Source organism: Apteryx rowi, unplaced genomic scaffold (assembly GCF_003343035.1).
Source record: "Apteryx rowi isolate R43461 unplaced genomic scaffold, aptRow1 scaffold_302, whole genome shotgun sequence".
Taxonomy (NCBI): domain Eukaryota; kingdom Metazoa; phylum Chordata; class Aves; order Apterygiformes; family Apterygidae; genus Apteryx; species Apteryx rowi.
Window position 1 is genome coordinate 1002409 of NW_020449442.1, and position 13212 is coordinate 1015620.

The 13212-nt window shown below is 38.6% G+C and overlaps 1 protein-coding gene across 3 annotated transcripts in view; it reads left to right on the plus strand.

Moving 5' to 3' along the window:
- The first annotated feature begins 157 nt into the window (after positions 1-157).
- HELB (DNA helicase B) overlaps positions 158-13212 on the plus strand; it is a 16648-nt gene continuing 3593 nt past the window's right edge. Inside the window, exons 1-9 of one of the 3 annotated variants that reach the window (XM_026070034.1) lie at positions 158-406; positions 1922-2296; positions 4074-4300; positions 5098-5976; positions 7372-7543; positions 8366-8507; positions 9708-9838; positions 10854-10938; positions 12508-12567. In XM_026070034.1, the coding sequence (XP_025925819.1) occupies positions 184-406; positions 1922-2296; positions 4074-4300; positions 5098-5976; positions 7372-7543; positions 8366-8507; positions 9708-9838; positions 10854-10938; positions 12508-12567 (2294 nt within the window). In that variant the 5' untranslated portion in view covers positions 158-183. Of the gene's footprint in view, positions 407-747; positions 838-1921; positions 2297-4073; positions 4301-5097; positions 5977-7371; positions 7544-8365; positions 8508-9707; positions 9839-10853; positions 10939-12507; positions 12568-13212 lie in introns of those variants that run through there. The other 2 variants (XM_026070035.1, XM_026070036.1) reach the window with 2 other exon arrangements.

Here is a 13212-nt window from a genome sequence, read left to right on the forward strand (position 1 = left end):
CGCCACCCCTCGACATGGCGGCCCCCCTTCCCCCCCTACCACGGCACCCCGCGACATGGCGGCACCCCGCCCTTCCGGCCGACACCGGGGCCCGCCCCGCCTCCCAAACCCTCCCTCGCCCGCGCAGGGAGGCGCCCGCGCACCCCGCCTCGTCCTGCCCTGCCCTGCCCTGCCCGCGGCGCCATGGCGAGCCCCGGGGGGCGGCGGGCCTCCTTGCTGGAGCTGCGAGGGGTGCTGCTGCCGCCGCCGCGGCGGGCTGAGGCCGAGGCCGAGGCCGAGGCCGAGGAGGGCGAAGAGGAGGGCGAGGAGGAGGGCGAGGAGGAGCCGCGCTTCGCGGAGACCGCGCTCCTGGCGGCCTCCGGTGACGGGCCGGAGCTGGCCGCCGCGCTGCCCCCGCGCCGAGCCGGTGAGGGGCGGTGGGAGCGGGCCGGGGGGGGCGCCTCGTCCTTGTCCTCGCCCTCCTCTCCGCGCGGCGGCCCCGGCCTGGGCAGCCGCCGGCTCCGCGCAGGCTGCGGGGCTGTGGTGCGGCAAGGATAAGCTGTGCCGACAAGCTGGGGCCAGGCCTGGCGCTTGCGGAGCCGCGACGGCGCTTGAACTACACGGGCGCAGCCGGGCCTTCGCCTCCCCCGCGGGCGGTGCTGCGCAGCGCGGTGCCGCACTTCAGAGCCGTCTGTCGGCCAACGTTAACGGTCCTATTTCTAACAGCCTTGCCCTGGAGGACAGGAAAGCTGCTTTTTTTTTTTTTTTTTTAAATATAGCGTTTTCAATAAACTTAATTGGGACCTCCCCACCCCCGGTTACTGGATTTATGGGCAGCTCTGCTGAGTTCATACGAGGGTAAAAAAACCTGAAGTAGGTGGTAAATCTTGCACAGATAGTAGGAGGAAGTGTATTGCCACCTGCATGGTCATTGGGCCATGTATTACAAAAATAGGAAGGCATAAACGTTTTCTATTCAAGTTAATTTCATACAAAGGGGTTTATATATTTAATAAAACGTATTAGAAACATATATAAAATAATACTTTATGTATAAAAATATGTATGTATTGCCTTATGACATGTTAAGAGCAATGGCAGTTAAGCTTACTGATCCCCTAGTTGCTGTTGCTTAGTGCTTAAAAAGGCAGGTGACTTTGGAGCAACTAGTATAAGTATTTTATCTGTAAAGCGTTTTGAAACAGCTAAATTCAGCTAGTTAACTAGGAGAAAATAAAGGTAAAACCATAGTATAGGCCTAATTTCTGCTGTTTCTCTGGTTCTGTGATAAAGAGATTGCAGGCAAACCTGAGGTGCTGGCTCTGTTCTGGTGGTAGTGTTCAGCCCCCAAGCATGGGCTGAAGCATGATGTTACTGAACATGTGAGGGAGGGAGGAAGGAAAAGCAGAGGCAAAACAGACCATGCGGAGTGTTAGAGGGTTTATTATTATTATTATTATTTTGAAACTATTAATTGCTTATAACTTTGGCTGTCAGTTGCAGGAAATGTTTGGTATGCAAATATGTCTGAAGAGCAGCAGGCACCATGGTGCAATACTCTATGAGACAAAATTGTTTAAAAACTCAGCTAAAAATGTAATGTGGTGTAAATGGTGTGATATTAAACCACACGTCGGTGTCTTTAATTGGCTTGATAAATATTTATAACCAAATATTAGTTATGCACTTCTGACACTTAGAGAGGCATGGTCAGTTTTAATGCTTGTTTCTGAGATAGGTTGTGGTTTTGTTTTTAAATACTACTGTAAAGACATTACATTAAGAATTTTATGAAAACCTATGCTTGTTTACTCTTTATTAATATAACTTATAATACAAACGATAAAAAATAAGCTTGAACAACCAAAATCTTTTAATCAAACCAAACTTTTTGTCTTTTCAGTTAGCAGTAAAATGGTTTATTTTTCTTTTTGAATTTCAGTTATTATACAAGACGAAGAATCCAAAAAGGAGTATGAAGTAGTTGGACGTTTTCCATTAGTGGGCCCTTGGTGGGCAGTTAATGTTAAAGTTAAAAAAATGGGGTCAAAGTACTTTGTGCAAGGATATCCATCGTATTTTCTGCGGACTGATATAGAGGAAAACAACCAACAAGTCTTTTCACTCTTTCTTAAGGAATGTGACGTTCCTGATTTTTTTAAACAAGAGTTTTTTACTTGGCTTCCTAGGCAGCCTACGCTGAGTTTTAGAAAACTTGAAGAAAAACTGAAACAGTTCCAAGTTTCGTACCTAGAGAAAGGGAAGAAGCAAGGAGATACCAAGAATTTTGATATCTTTCAGTATGTTTTGAAATCTTGTAGGTATATTGTGTGCTATTTTGATGGTTTTAAAAGTTAATGAGTTCTGTTTTTTAAGATACTATGTTCAAGCTAACATGTCTTTGTGTGAAGTGTATATTTAAATGAATTTTTAATGTGTAAAGACTCTTGCATATTTTTAAATTTGAGGGCAGTGGGAATTGCTAGCCTATTAAAGGTGCGCTTACAGTTGCAGACATATAAGGACTTACCTGAAATCTGTGGGTTTACCAACTAGAATTGTCTGTGCTACAGATGCAAAGACACTGATGCTGGCTCTGTATGGTTTACTGTGATGCAGTGAAGGCTTATTAAATGGATTCAGCACTTAAACAAGACACTAGGGCTTTTTAGGGCAAGTAGCGTTCAGAAATGGTATAGCTGGTTCTTTGCGGTGCAGAGCATTGGCTAGTGAGCTCAGCTCAATTCAAATGAGCAGCGTTGAATTGGCTAAGTGTATTTGCAGCCTGCTTGTTGTATTGAGAGGGCTAGGGAGCTCAGCACACAAACGCTGGAGTATCCCCACGTGGAGCTAGCGTGAAACCACTGTGCTGGACTCAGTTGGTATGACTACATTAGTGTTATAGATTGGATCAGGAGTGTGCTCTTGAAGCAAATGTCCCTCTTGTCCCCAGTTATGCTTTGATTCATGTTGGGGAGCAACCTCTGAGAGTCTGGACTGGGTTCTTTCTGCGTGAAGCTGACCACAAGATGCGCTCCAGTAGCACGCCTAATGTACCACTAATGGCATTCAGTCTGTGGGACCAAACTCTAGCTAGTCTGAAACAAAACACCTTGAAATAGGTACAGTCAGGATGTCCTGAGGCATGTCCTCAGCACCAGCTGTTTTTTTTTTTCTCTAAAGGTCTGTTTCTGTTATGCCACATTACTTACTAGAATAGCCATGGACAGTTGTAGGTTGGTGCTGTATGCACTTAGATATCAGTACTGCGGGATTCAGTACTCTGAATTCCAGGAGGTCTTTTAAATGTAGCGGCAGCTGTGCATAAATTCATACAGCCAAGTTGGGTCTAGTATTACGTGCAAGCAAATGAAGCCTTCCAATACCTGGATTACAGGGTAGCATCAGGTCAAAAGATGGGAGTGACTCTTCTAGAGCCAACTGGTATCTGACAGGAAAGGCACTGAGCCAGAGCTCATACCTTCTGCTAGACTTGAGCTGACTTTACTCCAAATCACATGTATAAAGAGAGGAAAAGTGTATTTTCACAGTTCTATGTACTTCATTTTCTGTTCACACAGAAGGAAAATGATGGCCTGAATTCAAGGTCATTCAGAAGGCCAGTGGCACAGCACTGTTTTCCTAAGTGCTGATCTGATATTACAGAATTACAAGTCTGCTTTCTTATTTTGGATTGCAAATGTTCTTTTGTACATTTGTATGAAAATTACCTTTAGGTAAGAGAAGCAGGCATGATGAACTCTGAACTGACTTTTTATAAAATGCTGTTTTATAAAATGCTGACTATTTATGAAATGCAGTTTAAAGCACATGTATAATATTTATTTTCCAAATGAATATTTTAGTTGCTGGTTTTATCTGTCACCTGTTCGCATTTTTTTTTTCTCTTCAGGGCAATTCAGGGTTCATTTAAAAATATTTTTAAAGAATTACAAAGAGTAAGAAACTTAAAGATATTAGGGATGCTTTGGATATGGAAGAGGGAGAAGGATAAAAGCCAAAGTCTATTGAAATTGCCTTTATAAATGGCTTTGTGTATTGTTTAAAACTTTCTTGGTTTATGGTGCATACAGTTGCAGGAAAGGCAGTATTGGTAGCTATGAATTTTCCAATGATCATGGAGTTCTTGCCAGTTCTTCTGCCACGCCATTTTTGCTGTCTTTTGGAGGAAGCATGTTGGCAAAAAGAGACTGAAAATAACAGTGATGCAGATGTTGAGAAAGAACGTTTCCAAGATGACATTCTAACAAAATTGAATGATATATTAAAGAATGAGCCGTGGAAACTTGGATTCAGCAAGGTAAGTAATATTAAGTAGGGTAAGAAATGTGACGTTTTTTACATTTGATCTTCATTAGGTCATAATCCTGTTCTTTCAGTTATGTTCAGTTTATGAGCTGGGTATTTGTAGGAGATAAGCTTTAGTTAATTTGAAAAAGAATAATTTACCATGATCATTATTAAGAAAGTTTAATTCTCAGCTGGTCTACAATAACCTAGTCTTAAAAGATTTTGAAAGTGGTTGTGTTACAAACTTTTGTTTAGTCTTTTCTACAAGGAATAGAAAATTAAGTATTAGAGGTAATCAGGCCAAAACCAAGAAGCTAATTTAAAATTGTTCTTTTTAATTTTATATGAGCAAATGGAATCTGTTTTTAGTCCATAGCACAGCATGTGTAAGTATTGCGTGTGCTTTCATAGCAAAGTAGATCCTAATGACTTTATAAGAGGTCGTCTGGTCTAGTGGTTCTTTTTTTTTATAATGAGACTTGCAGTTGCTGCTTACCTTCTCTTTTTCTTTGCTGACACTACACTTGCTGTGTAACTGCGCTGCTGCGGCTCAACTTAGTACTCCAATGTGAGCCAAAGCTCAGTAGTGCGGAAATGTGGTTAGTTAATCCCTTTTGAAATATCTTGCTTTCATATGTTTTGAAAATCATTATTGCTTTGTACATTATAAAAAATGTGCATATTTTTGTAGACTTCTACCCAGTGAATTGCAATTTGTATTTAGTGGCAGGAATGTTATTGAGCAAGATGCTAATATCTTCTGAAGTAAATAAATCTATGTTTGCTTTTATTCCTTTTGGGGAGAAGATTACCTATAGGGAACTGAACCTCTCTTATTGCGAAGCAACATGGGCAGCCTTCTGTCAGTGCAAACATCTCCTCTGGAAGATTCCTGAATTGCAGAAGAATGCATTAATTCTATATGATCGACTCAAGAAACAGTGTAGAGAAATGGGACATACTTATGAAGATCAAGATGAATTAACTCGTTTTGTGTCTAAAGATATGTCTATTGAGCATGCTTGGCAATCTCTTGAATTTTTGAAAGATCAGCATATAGTCATTAGGGAAAAAAAAATGGTGTTTCTGCCTCATCTTTACAACTCGGAAAAAGACATTGCGATGTATATAGGTGACCTTTTGTCAAACCACTCATGGAAACTAGATGTTGATGTGAGACAGATACTTAATGTTAACGTTTCTGAGACATCAAGAGAAATAGTAGATATTAAAATGAATGTTACCCAGGTTCATGAAATGGAGTACCCGAAAGAAAATAGTCCAGAAAATCATGATTGTGAAAATAGCTTCCTTAAAAAGCAAGTGGAGTCTACATCTGGTACCCGAAGTAAAGCAGAGGTAGACCTAGATCAGGTGACTGCTATGGAAAAGATTTGTTCTAATCCTGTCACAATCATAAGTGGAAAAGGAGGTTGCGGGAAGAGTACAATAGTTAGCTGCCTTTTTTGTCACTTAAAGCAGATGGAAAAAGAAGTGGAAGCTGCTTCTAAGGATTTTGAGGGAGACCTGGATGCGTCTGAGGAATGGAATACTTTCAGTCATCATTGGGAGTCAGAAAATACTTGCACAAAAAATCTTTTGAATGTATTATTTACTGCACCTACGGGGAGGGCCGCAAGCCTTTTGAGTGAAAAAACTAGGTTTCCTGCATATACCCTGCATCAGGTAAGGATTTCTTTTTTTTTTTAATCATCTTCTAAAAGAAATTTTGGCAATGTCATTCTTGTTTTGAATAAAGCCTATCATTGACCTTTTTATGATACTTTTAGCTATTAATGATAATTTTAAGGTACTGCTTGTCAGCATGTGAAAATCAGCATTACATTTTCAGGAATCTTAATCATCTAAAATCCATTATTTGCTGCATCTTTTTTTTCCCCTACTTCTTATGCACTTCTCAAATTTATGCCTTTCTAGGGCATCAGATCTTTTTATCATATCATTTTTTTGTACTCTGAGTAATCTACAGCATTTAAAATTAACTGCAGAAATCTTCCCTAGACAGCAGAGCTGTTCTCCAGTGCCCTGTTGCGTAGAAATCCTGTTGATGCCAGCACGTTTATGAAGAGACCATAGGCTGGGTTGAGTAATGAGATGGATTTCATTCATGCAGTGTTTTCCTAACTACTGTATATCTGGGCATATATTTTGCAACAGTTTTTAGAAAAAAGAAAGTAAACTTGTTTATTAACAAACTTAAGTCTCCATTGTCCTAGGTAACAGAAGATGCTGCAAAGAGTTTGGAGAGGTGGAATAACTTGTGTAAATAAAAGTTGCAATAATACAAAAGGTCCTGTAGGCTTATCTTAACTGCACTGGGGACTGGGTAGTTGCCTGTACCTCTTTCCCGTGTGATCGTGGCCGTTTATTAGTCCAAACAAGCAGATGGCTTGTTCGGCTGACCTGTATCCTTTTGGGTGCTTGGAGGAAGGAAATGGAGTAGCCCTGCTCTGTGACCTGCCAGTTGTTTTTCGGAATGGGTGGGGTTAATCCTTGTAAACAGTTTCCTGGAGCTTTAAATAAAAGCAGGCAGAGCAAGGTGTGACTTGAGCAGCAAGGACCTGACATGCATTCAGCAGTGCAGGGAAGGGGAGATGGAGCTTTTGGATAGTTTACAGTTAGGGTAATCGCTGAAATAGATCTAAGGGTTTCCATACTTACAGAAAGGATACTACGTATTTAGAGTAAGAGCAATTTCTTCCCATATCAGATGGTGAAATTTCTGCTACATACAAGCTTCAGAATTTGATATGTAGAAATTCTCAAAGAGCCCACCCATGCAGATCTTCCTGCATTAAGGCTCCGTATTTGAGGATGCTTTTTTTTTTTTTTTTGGTGCATTTGTATAAGTGAGTGTTGATAATTTCAGCTAGAAATGTGTTCACTGAGGAAAGAAATAAGACCGAATGGTTGAGTCTTCTGATTCTTTACAAGTTTAAGTTCAGAACTTCAGATAATACCTCTAAATACAACATTAGAAGAGACCACACTCCTGCTGCCTTTGTAGTTGTTTACAAGTCGATTACTTTCAGAACTCAAGGTTTTTTAATTTGTTTCTAGATCATCTATAGTTTTAAATCATGGAAGCAAAGTCAACAAGGACTGCCATGGAAATTTTCTACTGTGACAATTCTGGTTGTGGATGAAGGAAGCTTGGTGTCTGTACATATTCTGAGTTTAGTTCTAAAGCTCTTATGTGAGCATGCTCAGCTTGCCAAACTTATTATTCTTGGTAAGTGGAAAAATAAACAATTAGGATTATACAGTATTTAATAATACACAACATACAGTGTAAGCATCAGAGCTACCACTGTGCTTGCTGAGTCTCTAAAATCCCAAGAATGTCACATTGTTCTGTTCTTGGATATCTGCTCATGCATATATAGTCAGAGGAGATGGAAGACAGTGGAAGAGTCCAGTCTACTTCAGCCGTCAGTACGATATTATTCTGTTATTTGTCAGTGCTTTGTCTGATTCTGAAAATACTGTGACTTCTATTTAGTAGCTTCTTATTATGTTTTGTGACTGGGAAATTTTTCTGATTTCCTTAAGCTTTAAAGAAGTGAGTGTTACCATATGAATCAGATGTTAGAAGAGAAATTATATCATGAGGATCTTATTGTTAGAATCAACTTGTTTTTAATTTAGAAAGGAAAAAAAGTGTAAAATCAGATCTTTCACCTCTGCTGTCTTGGAGGTTACTTTTTCGGCATGCCATTTATGGCATTCAGTTTTAGATATGTAGCTTTTACAGTGTGTTTGGATACGGTGATCAGTATCTGTTCATCATACAGAGTCATTTGCACCTACTAGCAAAGCATTATTGAGTGAAGAATATAAAGGACTTGAACTACATTACAGTTTGATTCTAAGAAACTTGGGGATTCTTGAAAGTTTCATTTCACATAAATTGTATTGGAGAAGCATATGATTGCTATAGCTTACACTGTGAGGAAGGTTGAATATTTATTACTTTCAGTGATTTTTTTAAAGACATATTTTCAGAGGTATTCTGTTGTTGCTCCTCACAAATATTAATTTGTGTTTTGTTCAGGTGATACTAGACAGCTCCCAAGCATAGATCCTGGTAACATGCTAGCTGATGTCTTCGAGGGTCTAAAATCCAAAGGGCTATCTGTGGAACTGCGAACGAATCACAGAGCTGAATCGCAATTAATTGTAGACAATGCAACGAGGTAGGATTTCCTTATGTCTGTAAGAAGCATTCTTGTGGTTGTTGTGGTCCTTTATCTGCAAAATAGTAGTGCATCAAGATTTAACTTTCTAGTACTGTGTCTGTTGCAGGTTCTTATTCAAAACTGATAGTACTGATTAAAAAAAAAAAAAGATTTGCCTGGAGTATTTGTATTAGAGAATACCTTTAAAAAATCCTGGAATATGCTGGAATATTCTTGAGTCTTATGTGCGGTATTTTTCAAGATAAACCCTTCACTTTCAAATACCTTTAGTTGTGGCCAAGTGAATTGTGTTTTCTAATTGCCAGAATCTGTTTCAGTGGAGATAGTTTGGCTGCTTCCAAGAGTAAGAGTTAACCAGGTTAAGGTTACTGAATCATTAAACACATGAATAGTTAAGATGTCATAAGTCATAAATCCTGCAGCTTGTGATGGTGGAATTTTGCATGCATGAGATGAGCTTGCAGAGTGAGGGCGTTGTGTCTAATTGGTGCTCAGCTGCTGTGCAGAACCTGATTACATGCACAAAACACTTTAGGTATTCTGAATTATTTATAATTGCTTCTCTATGAAAAGTTTTTAAGAAATGGCTGATAAATGTGACAACTGCTAAAACAGGCTAAATTACATCCAGTGTTTAGACGTGAAAGGCCATAAAATGATAGTTTCTCTTTTTATTTTTTCTGACATTAATACCTGGAACCTCTAAATGTTCCCAGTACTTGCACTACTTTCTGTATGGAAGTAATCCAGTACGCATGTTTTTTTTAAAACATGAAACAGCAAAACCTAGGTCGGAGTGCTCAAGACCTTTTGGTATCAGTGGAAGGTTTAAGATAATCTGAATCTTTGCAAGATGTCCAGAATTACAACTAATGTTTTACAGACCCCTTCCCCTTTCCACCCCCCTCCTGTTTTTGGCAGCGCTTCTGTGTTATTCCAGACTCCTCCCATGAGGAGGACTGTATTGATAATACTAAATATCTACTGAGTGCTGAAGTTTTTGGAGAATAAATTACTGTTTTTTTTCCCTGTGAATTTAAGTTATGCTCAGAAACAGGATTTTCGGTGTATATATTTTATAGTAGATGAGCAAACACTTGTAAATGGTAAAATTCAGGCTGATGCAGAGGGTACACTGGAATTCTTTAACTGGAAATCATTTTTCTTTTCTTTTTTCCCACCACTCCTGTTGTCAAGAATCTCTCATCGGAAGCTTCCTGAATTTGATGAGGTGCTAAAAGTTTCTGGTTGGAATGAAGAACTGACAACGCCAAGCCCTGAGAAGAAATTCATATTTATTGCTTTGCCTTCTGGTGGGGGCTGTGACAGTATGTGTGTATATTCAGTTTGTGATCTTGACTTCCCATTTTGTAAAACATACACTATTTGGCTGGAATGAACAATTTTGAAATGTTTTAGTCAGTTGTTTGGTTTTGGTTTAAAAATAAATATTAGATTCATAGTTTACCTTTTGCCTTATGTGAGCAAAACCTGTAAGGGCAGAGGATACTCAGTATGGTTCCAGCTTTGAAATGGTAATATTTCATTTTGTAATGGGAGTGTTGCAGCTTAGACCAGTGTCATCAAATATGGTCAGCTTTTTTTGTTGCAACTGAGCTGTCAATCCTTAAAGGATTAAATTTTTCAGAGGTGAGGGATTTTGGGTAACAGTAACTGTTATAGGGTGGTGTTGGGACAGGAATGTGCTCTCAACTCTGGAATTGAATCAAGAAAATGGAAACAGAGAAAGGCTATTACGAGAGGGGACAACAATATTTCTTTCAAAATGTTTTGGAGTTGGGGTTAGTCTTTTGACAGTTATTGGATAGGTGTCTCCACTTTATATGCATCGAAAATGCATATATGCATTGAAGTGTAATGTGGAAGAAAATAAGCGTGAATATTACGACTTCACCTTACTTAAATAACTTATTCAGCAAACAGAATACTTAGAATGAATTTCTTCTGCAAAATCTAAATGTATAGTTCCATGGCTTAAAAATAATCTATCCAATGCTTCTTTAATGTGCTGTATCAAAACACTGTTTTGCATGAAATACATTCTAGTCAGCTGCTTAATAAAAAGAAATAAGAGTTTCTGTCCTTCCATATCACTTTTATCTTCCCAGATTTTAACTGTGGGATAGCTACTTGATACTTTTGGGGGGAAGTATATTTGTGTGATTTTTTTTCTTTTTTTTTTGTTTTATTTCTTTTAAACAAATTGAAATGACATTGAAGCAAGAAATAAGCTAAGGCAATTTCATACTGAATTATATTTTTCTCTCTTAAATTGTTTGTTCTGCATATTTTTATACCTTATCTTTTTGTTTTCTAAATCAGATTTGCAGACTGCCATAAAGACTTTACTTAAAAAAGGACCAGGACTGCAGGATGCCAGACAATCACAGTTCATTGCTTTTAGAAGGTAACGGAGCATGTAGGCAGACATTGAAAAAATCCTTGCTAGCAGCCATGATCTAAAAACGTCTGAATGCATTGAGTTGGAGAGACTAGGGGCAATGTTATTAAAAATGCTGGAGGGAAAAACAGGCCTGTGTCTTTTCCTATGCCTTCTGGTTGCCCCCTGTTTCTCCATGGAGAGTAACTTTATTTTTCTATAAGCATAATGTTATTTTGCACCATGCTTTTTACCTTTATATTCATGTTCATCTGTATTGTTTGTATTAAGGAAACAAAGGATAGACATAAGTGGTCAGTCTTGGATTCTCCAAGAGCCTGTGCTGTGGTGTTTGGTAACAGTGCAGAGTTCTTTGGAAGGGAAAGAGGAGGACTCGACTGCTTGGAGGAACCCACAAAATACAAAGTAATGCACCTTAAACCCATGAGAGAGATTTGAGATGAGATTGTGGTCAATATTCAAGTGGTCAATATTCAAATACTCAATATTCCCCATCCTGGAAGGGGAGAATTCCAGGGTGCCTGGTGGGAGCGTACAACCTGCTGCCTGTGCCTGCGTCACCAGAGGATGTTCATCAGTGACAGAAGATAGTTGCATTTTGATCATCTGATGAGGGCCAGGTTTAGTCGTATAATGTGATGTCCATTAGTGCTCCTGTTAGTGGCAGATGCCTACATCCTGGATATTTGGAAGCACAGTACCAGTCATTTAAGAAGGAGGAGGTGAGATGTATGGCTGTAACAGACTCCCAAGAAGGGCAGGAAATGTTGGTTATCACTGATAATGTGAACTGTCTCAGGAGCATAAATAGTACTGGAGGTCTCACAGAAATGCTGAAAGTATTGATAGTACCAGAGTCTGTAGTGTTACACTTTCACTGAAAAGGGTACTGAAAAGAAGAAAAACTTGCTTTTATTTGTGAAGAACATTTTCTTAGCAATTAAAAAAACACTGTATCTAGGTTACTACTGTGCGAATAAACTAGTGTATAAATTTTAGCAAGTTCATCTGTTTGTTGTGAACACTGAGTAACTCCGGAGTCAGTTTAATTTCTCCAATCTGCTTGCAGGTACTATACTGTTATTTACAGTTTCCATTTACGATTTTCCTGTGGTATATTCACAGGTACTTAATCTGCCTTTAAAAGTTAAAATTCCTAGTCTTTAAAACAAAAATATATAAAATGACCAAATCATCTGTCTCATTCTAACATATCCATAGATGGAGAAAAGTATATTGTGGCTTCAATTTTTCCTCTAGATTTGCTGTTTATCTTCAAGGTTAATCTGGCTAATCTATGTATGCATCACAAACCACCTTGCCTCACTTTCTACAGTATTTAAGCAAAACTGTTGCTTTAATATTTAAGCAAAACTGTTGCTTTACTGCCATCTTTTAAATTCTGAATCCAAAATTTGTTTTTAATTATTGGTGGAAGATCATCATAACTAAAAGATGCTTTTTCCATTACTTTTTAATTAATGCTAATGCGACATTGCTTGTAATTGTTTTATGTCTTGTTTTCTTTAAGTGCATCATGGATTTTTTTTCTTGTTCATATTTTGTGTGTTTTAGGCAAGACTGTGATCTAATAAATGAACTTTGTTGCCAGCACTATTCAAACCATTTAACCAGGTGAGCCAGTACTTTGCAGTTTTTCCCTTTACCAGTCTCTCTTGGTTTTTGAAAGTGTCGTACAAAAGGCCAGCAACCTAAAATAAAATTGTAGAACTGGTTTTAGAGTTTCATGTAGATCTGATTGATTATGTTATGGGTCATTTTTACTATAAGGAATCTTTCTTTGGTGGGTCCTTTAGTTTCAGCCTGGACTGTGAACAGAAGTATTATAAACTAACCGTTTGCATTTAATTTAAATTGCTTGTCAATATATGAATTTCAAGTTTTTGAGTTATTGCTGAGTATTTTAAGTTGACATTAAAGCCACCTGCAAAAAACAAGGTTAATTATTCTTTCCACCATATGATTTCTGAGTAGATTCTGAAATATTTTTGGAAGCATCATTTCAGTACTGCTCCATATTACTGTTTTTTACCAAAAAGTTTTACAAAACTTAGACAAACACCTTTTAAATTTAAGAGTTGTTTTAAGTGTGTTGAATATTTTCAAGGTTTTTAATTTGGCCCAAGTATACTGGATACATTCAGTGGAAGGAGAAGAAATACCGAGTGATTATACAATGCACGCTTTGTATCCATTCTCTCTCTCCCTCTCTCTCCCTCTCTCTCCCTCTCTCTCCCTCTCTCTCCCTCTCTCTCCCTC